The sequence below is a fragment of the Pogona vitticeps genome, chromosome 10, assembly GCF_051106095.1.
Source record: "Pogona vitticeps strain Pit_001003342236 chromosome 10, PviZW2.1, whole genome shotgun sequence".
Taxonomy (NCBI): Eukaryota; Metazoa; Chordata; class Lepidosauria; order Squamata; family Agamidae; genus Pogona; species Pogona vitticeps.
The window spans coordinates 9,245,861-9,270,115 of NC_135792.1; the positions used below are offsets into that span (position 1 = coordinate 9,245,861).

At 41.2% G+C, this 24,255-nt stretch overlaps 3 protein-coding genes across 6 annotated transcripts in view; 1 reads left to right on the forward strand and 2 right to left on the reverse strand.

Moving 5' to 3' along the window:
• Positions 1–24,255, reverse strand: part of LOC144584427 (uncharacterized) — a 678,013-nt gene that overhangs the window by 458,522 nt on the left and 195,236 nt on the right. The gene's annotated exons all lie outside the window — the stretch shown is intronic.
• The window catches only part of GINS2 (GINS complex subunit 2), a 52,065-nt gene that overhangs the window by 10,919 nt on the left and 16,891 nt on the right, over positions 1–24,255 (forward strand). The window contains exon 5 of one of the 3 annotated variants that reach the window (XM_020808483.3): positions 6–1,817. The exons of 1 other annotated variant lie outside the window; for it this stretch is intronic. In XM_020808483.3, the coding sequence (XP_020664142.3) occupies positions 6–131 (126 nt within the window). In that variant the 3' untranslated portion in view covers positions 132–1,817. Of the gene's footprint in view, positions 1–5; positions 1,818–11,974; positions 14,988–24,255 lie in introns of those variants that run through there. One more of the 3 variants, XM_078380531.1, reaches the window with a different exon arrangement.
• The window catches only part of GSE1 (Gse1 coiled-coil protein), a 389,126-nt gene continuing 366,930 nt past the window's right edge, over positions 2,060–24,255 (reverse strand). For both annotated transcript variants that reach the window (XM_020808482.3, XM_020808480.3), the window contains exons 8-17: positions 23,883–24,217; positions 21,596–21,923; positions 18,004–18,596; positions 15,292–15,404; positions 14,641–14,911; positions 13,551–13,652; positions 12,050–12,424; positions 10,399–10,668; positions 6,709–6,812; positions 2,060–6,489 (exon numbers count right to left, since the gene is read on the reverse strand). In XM_020808482.3, coding sequence (XP_020664141.3) covers positions 6,355–6,489; positions 6,709–6,812; positions 10,399–10,668; positions 12,050–12,424; positions 13,551–13,652; positions 14,641–14,911; positions 15,292–15,404; positions 18,004–18,596; positions 21,596–21,923; positions 23,883–24,217 — 2,626 coding nt within the window. In that variant the 3' untranslated portion in view covers positions 2,060–6,354. The remainder of the gene's footprint in view (positions 6,490–6,708; positions 6,813–10,398; positions 10,669–12,049; positions 12,425–13,550; positions 13,653–14,640; positions 14,912–15,291; positions 15,405–18,003; positions 18,597–21,595; positions 21,924–23,882; positions 24,218–24,255) is intronic.

The window sequence follows — 24,255 nt, forward strand, 5'->3', positions numbered from 1 at the left end:
ATAAGCTGGATAATCTGACTTTGATGGAGATCAACACTACTGGCGCTTTCCTTATACAAGCTTTAGATCACATGTACAAGCTTCGTACAAATCTCCAGCCTGGAGGGAGTGCACAGTCACAAGATTTTTGACAACAGAAATCTTCCATTCAATAGGGTCTTGTTACTCTCACTGGGTGGCTTTTCCTGGGTCTAAAACAAGTACACCTGTGATATTATTTGCCTTTGATATTCATCAGGATGCACATAAAGCAAAAACTATACATTGTAAACAAATGTCAGTGTAATATTCTTGATAGTATTTGTTTATGGACAAGCAGTGGAATGCTGAGTCTGTGGCATGATCATTTATCCAGTCTGTAAGGACGTGTATGGGTCCTTAGCAAGGGAATACAGCTCCTAGCTGTAATGGTAGATGCCTTTGTCCATTGTGGCTACCTATGCTGTTGTCATCCCATGATAAATATGCTGTTGCTCTTTGCTGTCTCACAACTGCACTCAACTGTTTATTCTTGATCTGAAACTTGTAAGATAAAACAAATTGGTCCTCCTAAAGATCCAGGTCCTTAGTGGCCCTTCATCTTCTGATACCTCTGGGACAAATGACAGCATGTGACTATTTTAAACACCCGATTGGACAACTGTTTAAGGGTGATGTGATATTCTCAAAAGGGCACACTGCTTCCACTGTGATGTTACTTACTCATTCTATTTGTCAGCTATCTTTTAGAGATAAAGGATCTTTTCTTGTTGCCTTGGCACCGACTGCTGAGTTTGCTATGAGAGAAACTGTGTGCTTTATATGGAAACAGATCCATAGAAACAAGGCACATCACTTGGCCTGGTTTGTGTTCTGTATATTATCAATGCAGTAGAGTCTCTTCATTCTTTGCTTTCCAAGGCCTGTTTGCAGCAGCCTGAATGTATCTAGATTTACCACTTATTTATTCACTGTCAGTTTTCTGGTCATCAGTCATATAGTAAGTGTTTCTGACTGTCTGGTGTACAGATTTCTGTGGAAGGAATTTCTGGTTGAATGATAGAAATGATGAGGGTGCAGCTTAATTGTTACTCTGCTGGCAGATTCCGAAGACGTAGGTTCTTAAATGGACATCAGTGAAGTCCTTTGCTGAACCTGGTATATTCTTTGGATATTTCAAACCAAAATATAGTTTTAAAAATATGCTTTGTACATTAAACTGAAATATTTGTCAGCATTAACTGCTTAATCGTTTATAAAACAAAGTTGAATTTATTGCCTCCTACTGTTTTCTTAACAGTTCCTTTGCTAGTGCTGAGGAGAAAGCCCAAGTAATGAGTCCTCTTATGCAAACACAGATATTGTGAAATTGTTTAAGATAAGGCTAGGTCTGATTTATATGCTTAATTTGAGATGTATGTATATTCATATTGTGAATTTATAATGGTTTGTAGTGGGTACTAGCAATATTGTATTTACTGTTTATACATTTGTTCTCTTTTCTTTTTAGTTCAATTTATTTTTGTTATTTGTTAAATCTCAAAAAAGTAAAAAAAATACACCAGACATTGCTTATAAAAGAAATATATAACACTCTGAACTTTCTGAAGAGATGTTTTAAACCTAGTTTTTAATCTCTCTGAAAAGAGAAACAGTCCTTGCTTAATATGAAGAATTAAGTTCATAATATTTAGGCAAGTACTATACTTGCACACAATTTCTAATAGTTTGCTCCTCAGTACTCATGTCTCCTGTTTTCGTACCCAATTAATTAAAACTGATTTGTGAGTTATTTGACTTAGTGTGAGTGTTCTGGAATAAATCTTCAGTTAGCTGTGGTCTCTGGCTTTTCAAAGCTTCTAACTTGCTTTTTTTTATTCACTTGGGGAGTAATGACAAATTCTTTAAAGATGTGCCCCGTAAAGCATCTTCATTGTAAATGCTGTATAAATGTTGGATTAATTTGACTGCAAGAGTAAGCTGTGTCTTCTAACAGTATCTGTAAACAAAGTTAAATTCACTTACACAGAATCAGTATAGTTTCTATTTGCCATTGGTTCTGGGAAAATAACCTCTGTCATGATTTAGGAACATTTTATTTTTTGGATGTTGTCAGAAATTACAACAATATATTCATAAATACCTAATTACTACATTCAACAAATAATATATTACATTACATTTAATTCAAACAAGTACACTTAAAACAGGTTTGTCTCACAGCATCTAAACTGCCCCAGCAGGCCTGGGCTTTATTTTCCTGCTCTCCCCTCATGCTCTGTGCTTAGTTGCTTGAGAGATTCTGCACATTACAACAACCAGATAGCATGGTCCTGGGGCCAAGGGAGAGCAAACAGGTTAGTTTGAGAATTTAAGCAGTGAGCCAAGAAGTCTGGGCATGGAGTTAGTGGGGAGATAGAATTGGCTCACTGTTATGGCATAGAAGAAAAGGAGAACATTTTGGGAAAACTGGTTCCATAGTAAGATATTCTGGTTTCATGCTTGCACCTCCTATACCTAACCTTTTATGCTTTGAATTCTATGAAGGAAAGTTTTTAAACTTGTGGACTTGTTCTGAATTGCAAATTATGACCAATTTGGCTACTTTGTTGAAGTTGGATGGAATCCAAATGATTTTGAGTAAGTGCACATTCTTCAATCTTGTACATAGATAAGGATTTCAAGCCAATAGGCTCTCATGTGTGTCCTTAAACAGCACATGTTGTTGGGCTTGCAAAAGTTGAAGTAGTGTGGTACAAACATCTTCCCACAGAGCCCAGCCCAAATTCCACTTAAGTTGAAAGAAAAAAACAGATAGTGCAGTTATGTTTAGAAGAAAGAGTGCAATGGCCTCCCTCTTCCTATGCCCATCTTTTCCCCTCTCCCCCATTCTCTCATTGGTAAAAACTAGGGAGTAAAAGCAATCAATGATCCATGCTGACTTGAAAAGCATTGCTGTGGCAACTGTCAGATAAAGGTGTGAAGGGATAAACAAAACTGCCCTCACCCATCTTTGATAACTTAAAAAGTGAAGAAGTTAAGTGATGTTAAGTGATGTAGTCAGAAATAAATCAGTAGAGCTTAGTAACATTTCTCCCGTCTTTGCTCTTGTATTACTTTCCTAAGATGCTTAAAGGCCATGTTGCCTTTCTTTAGGTTTACTTGACATGATTGCTCCATTGCCTTATCAGAGGGGTGACTTGTGAAAAGTATTTTCTGGTTAAACATTGAAACCTGAATTGCCATAAGCACTTGAAACTACTGCAAGGTGAGTTTTGTTGTGGTCCCTTGTTTAAATAATTGTAAGCCAACAGGGTGTGGATATAATAAGTTTTATTTTAGTAAAACCTGTTTATGGAATGAAAGGGCAGAAATGACAAATTTTGTGTGCGTATGGGATTTCTCCATTAAAGGCAAGTGGGTGGTGATGTCTTATCGTTGGGGGAGGCTTCAGTGACTTCCACTCTTTCCTACTCTTTTTTCCCTCATGCTCCATTAGAGCCGATTGTCTCAAGTAAGGATGTTCAGAAACTGTTATAGAAACTGTTAGGTTTAGTTGCCTAAGGGATCACTTTGTTGAAGGAAAAATAAAATAAATTCAAGATAACTTTTTTTTGCTGCATTTAGGAATAATACCTTCTAACACAGGCCCATGCATTTGCTCTTTTCTGTTCCTTCTTATAATATACTTTCTTCTGGAGTATGGCCAGGGCTTTGGTATTCTTAAAAGTTGCATAGAAAAGGGAATTATGGCAGGTGTAGCTTTGTCACATGGGGAAGGAAGCTGCACTAGATGAATCTGCTTCTAAGCGGTGACTGACAGGGATGAAGTGTTGCTGTCCTTTACAACTGGGCACTACAGCCCTATAAGAATGCACCAACTTGCTTTTCATTGTCAGTGTTAGGGAAATAATCTTTTAATAGCAGCAGCAAACAAAGCATTAAATGAGAGTTTCTAAAACCAAAGTATCAGCATCAAGAGAAAGAAGAGAATCCAGGGAACCTTTACTATAAAGAAGTTGTCAATTTCGGTTATAGTATTTGATTCAAAATGTTATGATTTTGCCACACTTTGTCTGCAAGAATTAACTGGTGAGGAGGACTGGCATACTTAAGGCAGTGGAGAAACTATTTTAAACTTCAGTGCATGATTCTCACTTCATGTTATCGTTTCTCCTAACTGAGTGTGAAAGGTCCGTGTATATAAAATTTGGTGCCCGTCCCTTTACTCATTCTAGGAATACTGTACTTGCAAAGTACAGGGACTACTTTTATTACATGCATTGCTTTCGCACTTCACACAAGACTTGCATGGCCACATCTAAGAATAAACCAAAGTGAGAACCAGCCCTAAGAGACAAACAAGGCTTTGAAAACCAGGCCTGTAAACTTCCTCATAGTGCATGTTTGCAGATAAAATATCAGTGGTCATGTCGATCACTAGCTTATCTGTTTGCCCTAATGCAAAGTCCCTGTGTATTGGTATTGCTAACTTCACAGCAGTCATAATTCATGAATTCCTAGAAAGAACAAAGTACTTGCTAGAAAGTTGTATTGTAGAAATGTCTATGGAGGAGTTCCATTTAACACCCAACCAAGTACTAAAATAAGGGTAGAAAATAATAGATGAAACCAGGAGTAAATTTTGGCAGTTACTGCATGAGCCACAGATTACAAAAAATACCTATTTCAAAACTGTGATTTTTATTCTTGCCACTGAATGCCTGTACAAGGATGATGTTAAAACCCTCATCACATGTGGATGCATGGAGTCTGTTTTCAGCATATGTGATCCCAAACTGCAGGAGTGTACATATGAATAATGTGGTTATAGGGGCAAATACGTTGCATGTTATGCAATCTGCATCACAAGTACCAATCAGGTGTGAAAACGTATATGTTCCATGTAGTTTTGTTTACATACATACCTCATACAGAAAAGGATTGTATGTATGCTGGAACTAGCTTCCATGCTATTGGAGGGGTAGAAAAGCAGGTGAGATAGACACACATTAGAAGATCTCTCTGCATATTTTTGCAAAAGTTTTTGGAGCATTTTTTTTCTTTGGAAACCTCAGAAAACTGATTCTTGTACTGCTGTGATATTTTAAGCAGTGTTGGTAGAATGAGCGAATACCAGATACCGTACACTAACCAGTTTTGTTACTAAAACCTTGGTCTCCTTAAACTGAGATCTTGTTTTAAAAATAGTAGCTGGCATTCAGTATTCCAAATTCCAAAAGTGGGATAGAGGCAGGGTCAAAAGAAGGGTTGAGAAATTCCTGTTTTTTGTTTGTCTTGATCAGAGAATTTACTCTAGCAGTAACTGGTGCTACACATTGCAAAATATTTAAAAGTGATAACACGTGCCCCAGTGGAAAGCTTTTTCTTTAAAATTCTTTTAAAAAACATTTCAGTATTTTTATATCCTGACCAGCAGCAGTACAAACACTAAAAGCAAGCAATTTTTGCCAAAAAACAAAAACAAAAAAAGCAGAAACATATTGAAAATGGCAAGCTTTTTATAACAATAATTAAAGTAATAAAAACATACAAAACATTTTAAATATATACACAGTACAAGGCTGAAGCACCTTTTTCAACTCTTTAATTGCAAAATCTTTGTATGAAAATTCTACCCACTGGGGTACATAATCTGTGTGTATTGTATGTATATCACTGCTCTGTACATCCTCCCCTCCCCAGTAATAAAAAGGTACCTTCAGTTTATTTATTCACTTTTATTTTTCATGTGAAGTGCATTTCCAGCAAAAAGCTGACTGATGCATGGGAAGTCAAGTTTGGAAGCTGTATTTTCTTCTGCTAGGCCTATACTCTGCAAATAATTATTTCTGTGTCCAAAATACCCAGTTCTAACCAAAACTGATGTGTACCTGGTCTCTTCTTGAGTTGTGAAACAGTGTATTTCAGAAAAATAAAATGAAATTAAAAGATTCCAAAGGGTAGCAGTTGAACGGATATGGCAACAAAAGGAGCATTAGCGTGGAGACAATCTGGCCCCTTTGAGAGGTGGGGGATTTTAGTGTCACTGGTGGTATCTCTGGATTAAAAACAATGTTTAAAAAAAGGCAGGAGGAGAGGAGAAGGAAATCAACCCTTTCAAATTTAACGAAAACCAAGAGTTCTTCTAAATGAGTTACTCTTGCAGAGTTTTGAAAGATTTAGTTGCTTCGTTTGAAGAGTTGGGTTTGGATTTGCTTGGATCCCACAATCCTTTGCTCCATGCATGGCACATTCTCTCTTTTTGATATTATTTTTAAGCTTCAGACCTCCCAGTGAAAAATATTAAATATTCCAGGTAATAAAATAGATTATTATTTCTATACTATATGTTCAGCCTAGTGCAAGGGAGTGTCACCTGGGATACCCCTTGAAGTAACTTCTAGACCACTGCATTGCAGGCAACGCAAGGCACTTTCTCAAGTGATCTAGTTCGGCCTGAAGTCGTTCCCTTTCAGACACAATCTTCTGCTTCTGGCTCCTTAGTTCCTGCAAAAGCATAGAAAAGAGACCTCAGATGTTGATGCAAATACAGCATAAAGGTAAAAATGCCCCTGTGATCTAGGAACTATAGTCATGGGATATAAGCCATGATACCAAAAAGGGGGGGCTGCTATAGGGTTCCCCCCTCCTTCCCTTGGCCAATTTGCCAAATAGTTTTTCTTTTGCAACTGCTGTAGAATATCAAGGTATAAAATCCACACTCACGGTCATGGTGTGTGACAACTGTTCTGCTGTCAAACTGAGACTGTAGTGCTGGGCTTCCAAGCGTCTGCACTGGGTCTGCAGTACTTGCCGTTCCAGGTTTTGCTCTGTAATCAAATGCATATTATCAGTCATACAGGTCAGCATATGCTCATTTTTTGGCAAAACTAATGTAAAGTATTCGTTACCCATGTCTTGAATTGTACTGAGTATCCTTGAGTTGGATTTCTGAACAATGAGAAGCAACCTTTGTTTGTTTGTTTGTTTGTTTGTTCTTCCTAGCAGTAAAGAAATACTTGGCAGAAGTGGATTTTTCAAAAACTGCCCATTCTGGGTTACTTCATGTTTACCAAACTTCCTATTGAGGTATTACTGCCCCTGGATGTGAATTTAAGTTGCAAGTAGGGCCTGCAGCAAAATATTGGAAGTTCTAGCTTCTAGTACTGTTTTCCATTTTCCTTCTCACTCAGTGACTCAGGTCACTTTGAGTTTGATATCCTCTGTTGGGAGAAAGATTCTTTTTTATATTTCAAGGAATATTGAGAGTTCCTTCTAAGAGCAGGTAGTATATTCCGCTTGTATATTTGTTGAAAGTTGTAACAGACTGATGTGGCTGCTGCTTTGGAAGTGCCAAAAACTAGTTACTTTTCATTCCTCCCTCCAAAGTAGGAAAGCAATAACATAAAATTAGTTAGCTAGTGGAGAATTGTTTTCTGCAAGGAAGAGGCCTGAGAGAGACAATATAAAATCATATAACATGTATTTTTTCAAAGAAAATAATGAGTCCTGCAGCAGTAAAGTATCAACTGCTCAGAAACAATATTAATTGAATCATCATCATATTACAATACAATTAACCTGGGAACAAACACTAGTTTGTAGCAGCAAGTGGTTTATGTTTACAGGAAGTACTTTTTCTCAACAAAATATTTTTAAGGTTCTTAAAAGACACCTGAAGGTGGTTATTAGGACTTTTTGGACCATTCTAGTGGCTATGGGATTTGTAGCAAGAATGTGTAACAAAATCAGTCAGGATGAAAAGTATAAAAGAGAGTGTTCTTTAAGTCATCCGGAGTCCAAGCTCTTGGCTTCCAAGTTAAAAGCAGTACCTTGAAATGAGACCATAAAACAAATACGGCAACTGGCTGAGTCCAGAAGGCTGAGGACAATTTCTCATTCTTTATAACTCTCTTTAGGGATTACATTAAATTGAAACAGTAGTGTTCATATCAGATTCTAGTGACATCAGGAAGAGACAGATAATACCTGGCCTTTGTTAACCTTAAAACAGAATACTTTTCCACCTTAAAACACAATACTTCGAGGTGACTTGTAGTCTGCCCAGCCCCTACATTTTTTATGACAAGTTTTTTTTTGTTGTTTTGTTTTGTTTTTGGCTGAGCAAAATACTTCTTAAGGAATGAAATGCACTGAGGAATTCAAAATAGTAAAATCATCCTTGAGGGGAGAACTGATGCTAGATTGCCTTTTGTCATAAGGCACAGTTTATGGGAAGATTTCAGTGAAACTACTGTGAGGCTGGTAAGAGTGCCTTGCAGTTTTCTAAAAGACAATTGAAATCTTGTTCATAAGGATCTGGGTGAGATGTAATTAATTTCCACAATAATCAGAAATGGAAGATTTAGAGCTATAATGAAATGAAAACAGCTGATACACTGGAAGTTGTACAGCATTTCTATGTTAAAGTAAAATACCTATTCAGCTTTTGCCGACAAAGGTCCGCATAGTCAAAGCTATGGTTTTTCCAGCAGCAGTGTATGGAAGTGAGAGCTGGAACATAAAGAAGCCTGACCGCCGAAGAATTGATGCTCTTGAATTGTGGTGCTGGAGGAAACTCTTGAGAGTCCCCTGGACTGCAAGAAGAACAAACCTATCCGTTCTGAAGGAAATCAACCCTGAGTGCTCACTGGAAGGAGAGGTCCTGAAGCTGAGGCTCCAATCCTTTGGCCATCTCATGAGAAGAGAAGACTCCCTGGAAAAGACCCTGATGTTGAGAAATTGTGAAGGAAAGAGGAGAAGGGGACGACATGGTTGGGCAGTGTCACGAAAGCTACCAACATGAATTTGACCAAACTCCAAGAGGCAGAGGAAGACAGGAGGGCCTGTTGTGCTCTGGTCCATGGGGTCATGAAGAGTCGGACATGACTTAATGACTAAACAACAACATTCAGCTTTTAGAAAGGCAAGTACAGTCATCATGTGAGGAAAGGAGGACAAGTAGCCCAACTGTCTTTCCATCCCCAGTTCCACTGTTCTCTATGCCAGTGGTCTCCAACCTTTTCCCAACCATGGACTGGTTGGGGATGCGTGTCACGCTTGTGGGAGGGGTGTGTGTCCCACTCACAGGGAATGTCATGCTTGCGTGCACATGTGTGGCGCACTCACAGGGGGGAGAGTGTGCTTGTGGGGGCATGCTCGTGGGGGGGGGAGGAGATCTGTGTCCGTGGCCCGGTCCTGTAACTGGGGCTTGGGGACCGCTGATCTATGTAAAAGGGCATATGTTTGAAAAGGAGAGGCTTGGTGTGTGTGTGTCCATATAAGTTAGTATAAAATCAGGCTTCTAATTCACTTGAAGAGCACCCTTCGTGGATATGGGTGACTCCTTTCTTTAGCCAGATCACCCTACAACAGGCAAGTGGGAGAACAAGTGATGGGAGGGGGCACTGGTCCATACTCTTGCTCATCTGGTGAATGTATTTGTGCTTAAATATCTGGATATGGCTGATGAGCAAACTTAATGGGAACAAGGCAACAGAAATCCACCATCTAACAATTTTGGTACATTGTAAGATTTATGTAATGTTCACAAATTTGTGGGACTGGGGAAGGATTCAGTGTGTATATAAGACAGGAACCCTGAGAGTGTAAATCTGTAGTGAGCCACCAAGGCACTGACTCTACACCATAGGATTTTTTCCAGGTCATATCCTCTTCCAGTGGCAACTTATGATTCCAAGAGTTATTCTGTGGTGCCAGCATTTCCACCACTACTCACAAAACCCATTAGCATCAGTGACAGCCACCTGCCTCAAGGTAAAAGCTAGATATGCCCATAGCGCTGGCTGTGTAGACTTTAACCCAGACTTCTTTTTAGGACTGGCCCTGTATGCTGTTGGAATTAACATTCAGCATGTTTTGGTTGAAGTAATTAAGGTTTTGATAGGAAAAAGTTTTCAGGTCCCTTATATATAAAGTATATACAGTATATGCGAGCATTCTGTTCTTAAGAATGGCTAAAAGTGCTCTGATAGTGGAGCTGGAGTTCTGTTCTGATCCCTTTGTAGGATCATAGTTCCTTCCTCAGATGCTTAAAATCTACAGAATTAACCAGTTCTGAGTCATTCTAGTTGTCTTTCCTTCATGCTTTCCCCCATTTCTGCAGTACCAAATTGTGATGACACTTGCATGTAGTATTTTAAGTATCAATGCATTGCAAGTTCATGCAAGAGCATTATTTTGCTTGTTTACTAATTGTGCACAAGAAATTTCTTGCTAGGTCAAAGAGTTCCCTTATGATCTTGAGAAAAGAACATTGATGTAAGTGATTAACAGGAAGAACAAGCTTTGAAGAAAAGGTTTTAAATAATGATAACCTGTTTCAGTTTTAATTTGCATCACTGGAAACCAGCTGACACATTACTGAAAAAGGTCTCTTGAATCAATGTGGCTTACCTTCTATATGTTCTTGGTAAGCTTCAAAGACTGCTTCAATCCCATGCCACTTGGGTCTGGGGAGCTCCTCCTCTTCCTCTTCCTCCTCCTCCTCTTCTGAGTCAGAGATCTTGTCATTTTCTGTTGGGTTCAAGCCCTTATGCTGGGAGTCTTTCTGACCGTTCTGCTGCGGCAGAGATGCCCAACTTGAAGTTTGTAATTCCGGAATGTTATAATGGATGGAGGCATCTATTTTATGGTTTTGCTCTGCTGAGTGTCCCATTGCATTACCTAGAAGTCAGCATACAAGATGTGAAATATCCGATTACATGTCCCTTTAGCTTTGGAATAATGATAATGCTTAAGCAACTAGTGGTGTCTAGGGAAAACATCCATTCCACCCCATCCAGAATGCCAGTTGTCCAAATTTCCTAAGTTGAGAACCAAGTAGCTGTAAATGCTGTACTCACAGCAGGAGATTAATTAAGCAAAGGGGAGCCAACAAGCCTAATACACATGTTGCTAAGGCAGTAGAGAAAGTAACATCTTCAGAAGAAATAATTTTGCATGAAAACAATGCTACACTGAACTTATCCATTCTTGCAAGTTGCACTTATGTACGTGTAGAAAATTCAGGTTCCAAAGGGAACTGCTGACTGTAGTGTTCCACTAATGGAGGCTGTACATATTCAGTGGAAGTACGAAGGATGACAGGACAGAAGAGTAAGAAAATTGAAGGAGAACTACACAAAATCACAAAGTAGTCAGATACTGAATCTAGGACCCTTGCTGGCCAAGTTCCAGCCCTTTTCGAAACAGGACTATCAATGGTTTTAATAACTTTCACTCAAGCTATTATTGCAATGAAAAGGTATGTTAGTAAGATTAATGCTCCTTATTCAGCACAAGAGACATTTTCAGGGGATTTTACTATCTCTCCCAGAGCCAGTCAGTGAAACTTTTATGGACCATACCTTCTGCTGCTAAACTGGCAACCACTGCTGGCTGCCTTGATTTTTTTTAATGACATTTCACACTACCAGCAGCTGCCTGCACACACTACCAACTTTATATTCTACACTTCTGTCTGCTGAAATTAATGAGCATTTCATAAAATTAGATGTTATTTCCAGTATCTTTTCATGAAGTTGTCATATTTACCACCACCTACTGAAAATTATTTAGGCTGTTCTATCAATAGGAGAAACTGATACTACTGACATTAATAAACACCTCTAAAACATTCAGTGTTTTAGCCTTTTCCCAGATATGAATGACATTAGAATCTACACCAGGCACTCAGCTGATCCTATTGTTCCATAATGGTCATTATTTTATATCAGTTATCTTTGTCTCCTCTTTTTAATGCATGCTGCATTAAACAGGTACTCCAAGCAAGTTTGCTTGCTTACTTTTTTTCTGAGCAGTGAAGCTAGAATCTGAGGAACTTTTTAATTAGCTGAGCTAATTGTGCAATGTCTGCCTGTCTAAAAAGGAATTAATCTTTTAGAAAACCTGAGTTGTGCAAGTAAAAGTTGGCTTGTCTAATTGTATCTTTGGACACAGAAACTAACCCTAAACCTGACTCTATCCACAGTTCAGAGTCCCTTGAACTTCTCAACAGCCTGTACTCATGGGACGATGCTACTGTTGGCTTTTGCATGTTCGTTACCTTTGTGCTTCTGCAGTGCTTTCTGTGTGGACTGCAACACAGACTCATGGAACTGATGTGCAAATTCCTCAGCTATAAAGGGCTCCCATGGCTTGTTCTTCCCATTCATGCTGTGCGAGAGCGGCACCGGGATGTCCTTTGGTAAGGAGCTTCGGACATAGTTGAGGATGCTCAGGCTTTTCTTTGCTGTGTGCCCATCACTCAACTTGGGCTTTTCAATGGAGGCAGGAACTGGCTCCTTAACTCTTGGAAACTCATGTGGCCTCAGCTGTTCTGTTCTGCAGGGCTCTGCTGTCTTCTGAGTGTCTGGCAGAGAGGCAGCAGCAGTGCTGACAGTTTTATCTGAATCCACTGCAGTTTGCTGTATAAGTGACTCTGTGGGGATCGGGGTGGGGGAAACACAACACTGTAACTCGGCAACTCACGTTTTCTACACTGGTGCTTCCAAATGAAAATGCATTTTGTCAAGAGAGATGTGGCTAAGTAGAAACATGTGTGGAAAATAAATACATTTCTGTGTAGTACTCTGTGGAGTTGATGATATTTTGCAGCTGTAAGGAGATACAACATAAACATGGCTCCAGCTGGTATCTAAGAGTTTCCCCTAAACACTGAACTTGCAGGTCTGAAAAACCTCTTAAAACCACTTTTTGGTATGTAAATATGGTCTGAGGCACATCTGACACAGTGGGGTCTTGACTTGAGAACTTAATCTGTATTGGAAGGCGGTTCTCAAGTCAAAAAGTCTGTAAGTCAAGTCTCCATTGACCTACAGTGCATTGAAAACCGATTAATCCCGTAACAGGCCGTTTTTGTTCCATTTTGGTTTTTTTCTGGTCTGTAAGTCAAATCTTAGTCTGCAAGTCAAACCTAAATTTTGCGGCCAGAGAAGTCTGTAACTCAAAAAGTCTGTAAGTCAAGCCGTCTGTAAGTCAAGGGTCCACTGTAGTTCCTGACTTATGTGCTCTAAGAATTGGTGGCAACGTTCATCTTAATGTAGCTGTAAGCTTGTAATAGAACATGGGGAAGCGATACCTAGCTGGTGAGAAGGAAGTCTATGTGTAAAAATAAAATTGAGGCGGCATGCTAATTGATGCAAATAGTTGCCTTTCCCACCCACCACCAACAGTGTGGATACTGCCTACAGTTCTTACCACTTATTGTCAGGAGTTATGAAACACTTGTAGATAATGAGGCACAAGGGGTATTTTTTCCACTTCAAGCTTTCTACAAAGGCAGCAGGACAAGATTAAACTACCTGTGCTGAAGATCTACAGTATGTCTAAGACGTATATCTCTTATCTTGTTGTGGGAGACAAACAAGGATTTCCTTTTGCAAAAAGAATCTGGCTCCTTCTCCTTGGACTGACTGTTGTAAACTAGTGAACAGTCACAGACAAAGGATAATTAAGTCAATCGGGGGCAGCTTTCAATCCCAAGGAGCCCATATCAAGGGCATCAATCTTTGACTATCACGCTGTTGCTATTTACGTTGACTTACCAGGTGAAATAATGTTAGGACTGTCCCGTGGGGAACTTTTCAATGCCATAGAATTACTTTTTTGTTTCATGGCATGGAGCATCTCAACTAGTTTCTCCTTATCTGCAAGACAAGAATTGAGAGTTTGAAGAAGACTTTTTTTATTGGTCAGATGAGAAAGAACAGCCCAGTACAGGATCTGTTTCAATGTCTGTTGTGTTAGTGAAAGTGACTTTATCATTTGCTCTAGGCTCTTGACTGGCAACTCACAGTATTTATATTGCATATTTTAAAGCATTTCATATGCCATCCCAGTATAGAAACAGTGAGTATTGTCATCCTGGTATTGGCAGCTGGAGGAGTTGAAGCTGAGAAAATGTTTCACCTCAGACTCCCAGGTGACTGCGCTGTTAGAAGTTGTGCCCAGTGGCCTGTTTTGATATACATGCGTATGGAGCCCCAGCTGCTTAAATTGCCATGGCAATCTGATAAGGTGTTGGTCATGTGTGAGTGATACCTTGTCATATCACAGCATTAGCTTTAACAGAGTTCCACATGTGTGTAAGTATAGAACAGCATACTGACTATTATTTCAATGAAAGATTTACACTCTTCTTCACAGTGTTATACCTGTTATGTGAGGCGGCTCTCTTTTCCTTGGAAAACACAGTGGATGAATAGAAGACAATGGCCAGGTCAAACATTACAGACAGCGTTCCTGGATATGGTTATGAGAGTTTAGACTTTCAGAAGTCATGTAGCCTACAATCCAGGTCCAAGGGACCTTATGTAAGCATAAAGGTTTGTAAATGTTTGTTCTTAGAAAAGAACCCTCAGTTCATTTGACATAGAACAGGCCACCTTCTGGATGATATACTACAGTTAGATCAATAAATTCCAGATGACATATGAGATGGTCTTCCATATAACCTCTCAACTTATCAGCTATGGAAAAATCTCTTTCACTCACTTATTATTTAGAAATGCAGGAACAGGTGATACCTGTTTCTGCATTTGTATTGTTTTGGGCACTATGTGGCCTTGTCCTGAGTTTTTCTGATCATTATTTAGAAGGTTCTATTTCTGCTACTAATGCCAAACTGATACATACCTTTCCTTTTCTCAGCAGTAATGTGAGTTAAGTTGAAAGTGGTGAGGAACCTTCTCTTCTCCTCAAAGTTGGGGCTATTGTTCATTTCGTCAGGGCTGTAACGTGTGGAGAGCACAAACCGTGGAGAGGGGGTGCGGCGTTTATTCTGGACCGTTGGTGGGGATGGACTCCTCTCTCGCAACATTCTCCGCCTCTTCCGCCGTTTCTGAGTCAGCAACACCTCCTTCTGTTGCTGTGTGGTCAGTCCAAAAAGCTGTAAGAACTCCAGTTTCTGGAAGGGTGCAATGGAGGAGGAAAGCCTTTTCTCTTACTGAAGAATACATTAGCCATTGCTTCCATGGTACAAATTACAGTATCATCTGTCCCTCCCTCCCCTGTCTTAAAAAAAAAGGCTGTTTTTGCAAGAAGCCAGGGAATGGCTCCCTCCTTCAGCGTAGCAAGTCCTAATATCTTCAAGCATTTCTTTATAAGAGAACTACCTGGCTATCTGAATTCTTCCAATACACAAACTTATCAGCTGCACAGGGGGAAAAATAAGTATCAGTTGTCTGTCCCACAACTGGGCAAAGGTTTTGTCCTGGAGGAGTGCATTTGATGCTGGATGGCAGGTCAGGGACTGCACAGGTACACACAAAGGTTGAAGGGACTTACCTCAGAGGAGGTATCCAGCTTCAGTGGTGGCTGCTCTGCTACACAACGAAGGTGGGCTCGTACTTCCTCTTCATCACTCTCATCATAGGAGTCATCCAGATCATAATAATAACCTGTGTGCACAATGAAGAAAAGAGATATGAAACCCTTTACAATGCCAAAATACTATGATTTCTGCTAGCCTCTCTGTGGCGTAAGAGACAGACTCTAACCTATCGTGGAGCATCTCTGAAAGTTAGTCCATACCACTGCTACAGTGCTTTTACTATTCCTTGTTCACAAGAGCACAGGTGAAGGCAGGCACTGTTATGTAGAAAAGAAAATAGGCGGCTGTGCAGATACACATCTGGAAACAGGCAGAGACTCTTGCTCAGGGGTTTGTGTGTATTCTGCCTGAAAGATGCCCAAATCCTGCAAGAAAAGGATTCTGCAAAATGGGAACAAATTCTGTCAGAAGATAATGGAAAGCAAAAGCTTGAGAGGAAGATAGCAGCTCCCTGCAATACATGTAACCACATTGTGGTCCTCTTGGATATATGGCTTCTACCGTTTCTTGCACATCTCAAAAGGAGACAGTATCTGCGGTTGTCCTAGTGTTCAGAAGCTCCTGTCGAACAGCAAGAGAGCAGGATATATTTTTTGAACATAGCAACCGAGAGGTGCTCGGCAGTTGGACTGTGGTGGGGCCCTAACAATCGGGCTTGGGCACTTTAACATGCTGAACAGGTTTGCAAGACAGGCTTTCCTGCTTTTCAGTGGGAGTATCTTAATGCGGTGACACATTAACCACACAGGAGAGGAGGTTCATGCTCCTAGTGGCAGAGCAATCAATAGCAATGTGCACAGCAGAAGCTTTCCGTTTCTTGCAGGAGATGTTTGGTTTTGTGCATCAGGGGGACACCTCTTTTGGGTCATTTTAGTCTGTTTTCCCCCATTTATTTTGCAGTGAGGCAAGAAGAGGGGAGGGAAGAAAGCAGGGCTGGTGGAGAAGTGCGACAGTGGCAGGAAAAAGGGAAAAGATCAGGGCAAGGACTAGGCAAGGTGAGAGAAGGGAAAGAGGGGACTGGCCGGGCAAGGAGGTGCACTGTGACGCCTGCAAGTGCAAGGCAAATGTCCCAGGCAGTTTGGGTAAAGGAAAAGTTGGAGGAAAGAGAAAAATGCAGAGACCCAGGAAATTCCCTTTTTTAATACAGATCATATGTGTTTAAGAGGCTGTCTTTCAGGAATCCACAAAAGAACAGGAAAGTGAAAGACAATTTTTTTTCATGTTTTTCCCTTTTGTTTTTAAATTAAAGCCCCATCCCTGACAGCCAACTGTGTTGCTAATTGGCTCACTCATACCAAACTGGCAGTGAAAGGAGGGGGCGGCACAAACAAGACTGAAGAAAACCAGCTGATTCCCAGTGAGAGGTCAGCAGCCATGCACAGAACACTGTGTGCCACTACACACCATGGACATTTTGCTGCCTGTGTACCATAGCATTTTCACCTCCCTAGTGAAGTCTTTTGCTTTTCTACCTTTTGCTAATCCCACTCTGGTTATACATTCTAGATTAATATTTAAAGTTTGCTGTATTAGTCTCACTTCATCATTTATTAATTGAGCTCATCTTGGAGGCAGGATTTACACAGCAGTTTGGATTGGGTCTTCAAGGTGATTTAAAGACACTATGGGGAGAGGAAGCAGCCTGGTTTGTTGTAAAGCTCTATTAGTTTCCTAAGAGAGATGTGATTTCAGTTATCAGGGCTTTGATGGAACATCAAAGGGCTAGTTTCTCAGGATTTCACAGTTTTGGCGGTGTTTATTCCGGAATAAACCGGGCAGCTTCCAGATAAATAGGGAAGCCTTCCATTACACTGGGGGAAGAATCCAGCTCTAAAGATTGAAGGACCCTTTACTGATCAAGTAGTCAGCAGTGCCTTTCAATTGTGCCTACCAGAGTAAGGAGGCAGCTGATGGCTTATTCATTATTTTGTCCTCAAGACTGTTTCATTTTAGTAAGGTTGCCTGTTGTAACAGCAATGGGACCGGTATGAAACAAGAGCACTGTTTTGTGAGGAATTTTAGGAACATGAGGTTTACACTAAATTGTGTTGACTGGAAGTGCCAGAAGCCATTGCTCACACACATCTCTCCCTCACAATGGGAAAGACAACAGTATGGGAGAAAGGAGCTGAATTGTCTTTTAGGGATTTCTGCATCTCTATTCAAAAGGCCTTGACATTTTTGTTCTTGTAAAGCTGTACTGCTTTCCAAAGCATGCATACATATTTGAAAGTGAGTTCTTTGAGATTTATGTGCTTTGCCCATGGCCTGAAGAAACTTAATGGTATCCAGAAGTTAGTAAGACTGAAAGATACCAAAGTACACCATGGCTCTGAGTTGCCCCACTCCCTCAACCTGGAAGGGAGGACTGGCTAAACAGGTACGCTTTTGGTTTCTCGTGTAACTCCTCAGAACAAAATAAGCCACAAAGCTCTGTTGCAAGATCCCAGGAGGTCTGGCTGAGACCCTCACTAAGTAGTTTTCATCCTTTTGGCAGGTGTGTGTAAATTACCTTAGGTGCAAGGAGACACAGTGCAAGGTGAGGTTCGTATTCTCAATACTGCAACCCTCTTAAAGTGCCATATAGGATTTTTTGGGGAACATTTGAGATTCTGCACCAGTGAAGTTGCTAGTGGGCTAGTCAAGAAAAGAGTTAACACACTCGCCTTTCTCCTGGGCTTCCCTCCGTCTTTTCTCCTCTAGGTCCAGTTTACTGACCAGCCTACGATGCTGTTGCAAGAATTCGTCGTAAATGTACATGGAGTCATGGGCTTTTTGTAATGGATGCCTATAAGGCGAGCCAGGCTTACTGTTCAAGGTGTCAACAAACTGTCCACTCTGTGAGAGTGCTGCCCTCTGCTGGTTCAAAATGGTCTGCGTGGACTTCTCCAGCTCTGCCAAAAAGGGCCCGTGGGAAAAGCCACCATGCTCTGTGCCTCCAAGCTCTCTGGCTGGCTGATACTTCTCCAACGTTTCTCTCTTCTTGTCCCCTTCCTCTGGTTTTTCTGGACAGTAGACCCGTTCTACTTTCACAAGGGGGATGGCTTGCCGACTTGGCTCATATTGGTTTGGATGGCTCTGGAGGGTGTGGCTTTCTTGTATCCTTCGGGGTTCACTGGTGCTGTCCATCAGGGAAACAGGGTTCCAGAGAGAGGTTGCAACAGGATGATGCTGAGGCTTAGGGGAGATAAGTGGAGGGGGCCCTCCAAAATGCTGCGGCTGGTCTCTGCTACCTGGTTCAGGTCGGTTTGGTCCCAATCTGAAGAAAAGATGGATATGGAAAAATTAACATACTGCAAAAGAGCAGTCCTACAATAAGTGCCACATCTCCACCACTGAAGGGCATTAATTTAAATCTCTACTTGCTAGGTAGCAAGAGATTCTTCTTCATGGTGTCCTCTTACTTTGAATGAAATATACTGTATTGTATATGTAAAAAAAGTCACTCATAAACAGTAATCATAGTTTCGCATCTTGTGCTAAGATACTAAGGAGCCTCACACCTTAATTTCTACGTTGTGAAATGTTATTCCTATACTATAATTAAACAAGGCTTGAGACATGAGTGGCCCAAAAAAACTGAACAGCCAACCCTGTAGCACCATGTTTTTATATCTGTTGGAAGGCAGTTCAGTGAGGGTATATGTCACACATCCATGTGCCTCCAGGAGTCTGAAACTAGAGTGACATCTAGTGGTGATTAGGATGAAGGCAGCTGAAATAATGCTGTTTGCAACACCGTAAGACATTATGCACTAAATTACTGAACAATGTGGGTCAAGAGATGGCAACATCTGTCCCTTTCAGATTATTTTTCACTTCTCTAGCAACCAGGCTCACTGTGTGTCACTAGAAAGGCGAGTGTTTCCCCACAAGGCCCAGTTGGGCAATCTTTTACAATTGTTATGTGAAATGTGATTGGAATATTGGAAAGATTTGATGCTCAACTTCAGCTAAGCTTTGACTGAGGTCATTCAAGAAAACAAGGTGGGCCTAGGTGCTTTTTAGCCATCAATGGCAAACAAGCAGTGAAGCTGAATTGGGTCAAAGGCTCATCTCATCCAGTAGCCTGCTGCCGAGAGTGACCAACTGGATGCCGAGAGGAAGCCCACAGGAGAGATAAGAGGCCAGCATCCTGTTGGAGCAACTCTATGCAGTGGTATGCTGGTTTGGAACATGTAAGTTTTATACCGGCATCGCACCACTCCATTCTGTCTTTTTTACAGTTGCTGCTTCTGTATTGGAATTGTGGAGTTATTGGTGATGAAGTATTGTTTAGTCTGAAAAAGCTACAGTATTTTTTGCTGCTTGATATCTTCTTTTTTGCACTGCTTTCTTTAGGCTCTTGTATGGATCATTAAATGGATGGTGGCATGGTCATCTTACTTTTGCTATTGAATGCATTGATGTGGCTGTCTTGGCTTGCTGAAATGCATATATACATTTTGACATTATGTCTTATAAAACTGTTAGTGATCTATCTTTAGACACTAATTTTGTTCTGTTTCAATGGGAAACTGACATATTAATATACTAATGGCAATGCCCTGTTAATCGCTACTCAGACCGCTAACTGCTTTGTTTAGGTATAGGCATACATGAGCTCTGTATGGGTTCAACAAGAGCAAAACCCTCAAAAAAGTTAATGTTTTAGTAGCACAAAGGGAATGTAATCCCTTTTTAAGTAACTAGTAAAAGGACTAAAACTGTTAGCAGGATAAATATTGCATGTCCTGAAGCTGTGCGTGTAACAGTTTTCCACTTCAGAGCACTGGGTCTCTGTGCAGTGGAGCATCAAGTGCAGATTGCCGCCTCAATTTGTAATGTGGCTCTTGTGGAGCTGGGAAAATCTCTTAGAGCCATTGTTTGCAGGGGACCACATTTAAGGGCACCATCGATGATCCTGAAGACTGTTATCTATCCATAGTTGTTATACCTTCTTAAGCAGATTCTCTCTCCTTAAAGGAATATGAGAATTTAAAATATTTTTTTGAAAAGCTATCAAAAAGAAGAAAACATGAAACTCACAAATCTACTTCAAACTTGCCCTTTTAAAAAAATAATCTTTCATAATGCCAGGAAGCAGAGGTGGGGAACCGTCCAACTAAACCAGCAACAATGAAACAGCAAGTCTGTTGATTATAGTGGCCCATTCCCAAGTTGCTTACAGCTCTAGCTGCCGCTGCACCCACTTATCCAGGTGCAATGGATTAGTGGCCACAGAATTGTGACTATAGGCCAAGGTCCTCGCTTGCATGCATTAGAGCTGACCTTTTCTAGGCGTGCGGCTATGCAAGACAATAAAATGAAAATCTGGCACTGCCATGCACACAAGTAATCCACTCCTTACACCTGATATCTCATTTAATCCCCTTGATACCCACAAACAATAGTGGGATCCCATGGCAGAGCCAAAGGGATGAGTCGAGTCAGTGGTGTTTAAATGAGTCCTGGCCAACGGAGCAAGAAAGGGAACACAGATCCACCCAGAGGCACAAGTAGCATGAGAGCAGGCACTGACAGAGGCTCTCTCTTCTTTCTCTGTATGGCATGATACTTTTACATCCAGACAGTAGCTTGAAATTTGCCATACTTCACATCATCATGCCTGGCACAGAGATAGAGGGTATCTGAAAACGGGCTGGCACAGAACTGAACACTGTATGGCTTAGCCCCTAGGCTGTAGACCAAAACATGTTCCAGTGTAGCTGGACAGACTCCTGTCATGTGCAAGATGGATCATCTTGCTCTAGGCCAAGCAGACAATAAGGCTCTAAAAGCCAACGGTGGCTTCTGTCACCCCTGTCTGAGTCACACAGTAGAATGTCACTGCCAGCAGTATTATAACCCATTCATATCTAGAAGTCTCGAAGGCCCAGTCCCTGTTCCCTCCATCTGCCAAGGATGGTGCCAGTGACACCTGGTCACCACCAGTTGGACGGAGGCCACCTTGCTCATTCTGCCCAGGCTTCCAAGCAGCTGTCGAATGGCATTAGTCTGTGCCTCTTGAAATCCAGATAGAATGGTGCCAGATGAAGGCTCTGGGTCTCATTCTTCCTTCCAAGGCACCTATCTCTGTCAACTGGCTCTCTGGCAAATAAACCACTTCAACCTGGATACTGACTTTGGTTTTTCCTAGTCTTCTAATCCCAACAAGCCAGACAGAGACCTGCTTTGATAACACCATTTCCTTCTCACCAAAAGATTGCCACCAACACAGAATCCAAAGCAATCCAACCTCTGAGAATCAAGTCTTACCGGGGGTTCTCTGGCCGGTGCTCTATTTCCATCTGTCCCGGTGGGCGCCCAATGTCCAGATGCTGCTCAAGGACTTGCTGCCGGAACTCTGACACTTGGGACTGACGGTCCTCCTTTTCCTGACGCAGCCGCCGCTGCCGGGCCAGCCATTTCTCTTCCTCATTGTTACGCTGGATGAGGAGAGCTGTGGCTGTACTGCTCCCAGGCAAGGGGAAGATACTGTGGTTAGAAATTAAGCTGGGCACTGGATGGTGTGAGGCAGATGGCTGGTGCAAAGGGTGCTGGAGTGGCTTCGGGGCCTGAATAGCAGAAGAGTCCTTAGGTTTCTCTGTTAAAAGAAGAAACAGCAGACATGACTGGGATTCAGCTAGTGTTAGGATGTTGTTCTCTGGTTACAGTGCATTTTTTTAGTGTGAAGAAGACAGTAGAATTATCAGGAGAGCACGGTATTACCCCCTATGTGGCTGTGCCTGTGGCGATGGCCACTGTGATCTGAGACAAATGATCAAATAGTGTGGTCCAGGAGCTCCACAGTACCTAAAACTCAAGCCATTGCATAAAGATTGCAGGGCATATGAATGGTTCATATAGGCACAGCAGATCTGGGCAAAACTACAAGTGCTGGTTAAGGCCACTGACTAATTTAATGGACGTGGACAGTCATACTATAGAATGGATTCCCCTTGGAAACAGGAATTTCCTCCGTAACATGAAGACACAGCAAAATTAAGCATGCTTATTCTTTAATACTCTGCACAAACATTAAAAAGCACAGTTTGTATGGCCCAGGAAATTGGATGCAGTGAACTTAATGCCATATTCTGGGGAAGAGGAGGATGGAGGAGGAAAGAACACTGACATTAGGTGCTCAGTATAATGGTGGTTTTGGATGAAATGCTGATACCTATACAGAGCAGAAAAATTCTTGGAAATTCTTTTACATTTTTGAAAACTTTTATCAATATCTTGACATATGTTTCTAAATGTTTCTCTATAGACCTGACATATACGGTAGGACTTCACTATCCATGGGATAAGTGTCCGCTGATTCACTTATCCACTGGCTGAAAATACTAAATAAAAAAACCCCAGAACAAGCTATTTATATATATTCCCAAATGTATTTGTCAGAAGTGAACACTTGAGGGAGCCAGAGACCATGCAATGTATAGCATTTGATACTTGTGTGCTTTTCAGCATATGTAAGGGGCGCTTGGCACTGATTCCCCACAGATACTGTGGTCTTATTGTAGTATTTATTTATTTATTTATATTTATATCTCACCCATCTACCCTGTTTCCCTGAAAATAACACAGGGTCTTATATTACCGTATTTTTCGCTCCATAAGACGCCCCTTTCCATAAGACGCACCAATTTTTTAGGAGAAGAAAACAGGAAAATATAATCTGTTTTCTTCGCTCCATAAGACGCACAGACTTTCCACCCCCCCTGTTTTGTGGGGGAAAAGTGCGTCTTATGGTGCAAAAAATACGGTAATTTTTGCTCCAAAAACCACATTAGGGCTTGTTTTCAGGGGATGTTTTATTTTTTTTTCATGTACAACAATCTACATTTATTCAAAACAGTCATCTTTTTCTGGTTGCTGCACAATGGTGGAGGGCAGAGTTTCACTTAACTAGGGCTTATTTTTGGGGCAGGGCTTATATTATTTATTTTTATTTTTTATTTTATTTATTGCATTTATACCCCACCCATCTAGTCAACTCTACTCTTCTACGGCTTCTATTATGAGCATCCTGAAAAATTCTACTAGGGCTTTCGTCAGGTTAGGTCTTATTTTCGGGGAAACAGGGTAGACCGAAGTCTACTCTGTGTGTAATTTGCTGTATGTGGATGGGAGTACTCAAATATATATGCTAATGTCAATTTCATTGACAGACAGTAAATTCTGTAGCTAATAAACTCATGGATGTGCAGAATGTACCACAAAGAAGTTCTTAGGGTTGTGCAACAATGAACATAATAGTTTATGCAGTAAAAAAAAACCCAGGACGTTCCATGGATGGATGCTGCAAGAATAGATGTGGGGAAAACCGCCTCAGACTCCAAAGCCATCCCATGAGTGCTTTTATTGACAATGGTCATCACACTGCCACAAATGGTATTGCAGTGGGATCAGTGCCCAAAGATAATCAACTAGGCTCTGGCTTGCTTAATATTTCAGGACCTGGGACTGAGTTTCAGCTTTTTTCTGGCTTTGCCATATCCCTGGCAAGTGGATGGGCCACTTCTGAATTTCCGAAGGAAGGCAGCCGCAAGTTCACCTGCTCGGTTTGGCGTCAACTGCTCGGAGGGTTTGACACGCTCTTCTGGTGGGTGGCTCCTCAGCCCATGCAACTCTGATGTTGGTAGGAAGGGGCCTTCCATGGCTTTGACAATGGTCTGTTCTTTTTCCCGGGCTCTTTCCCGCTGTCTTTCCAGCTCACGCTCTCTCTCCCTTTCTCTTTCCCTTTCCCTCTCTCTCTCTTTCTCCCGTTCCCGTTCCAGCTCCTTTTCTCGCTCCCGTTCCCTCTCCCGTTCTCTCTCTCGTTCACGGTCAGCTTCTCGTTCTCGCTCTTTTTCTCGTTCCCTCTGCCTCAGTTCCTCATCCATCTGCAGTCTGGAAAAAAACAACAACAGCAAAACTCACATAAGCCA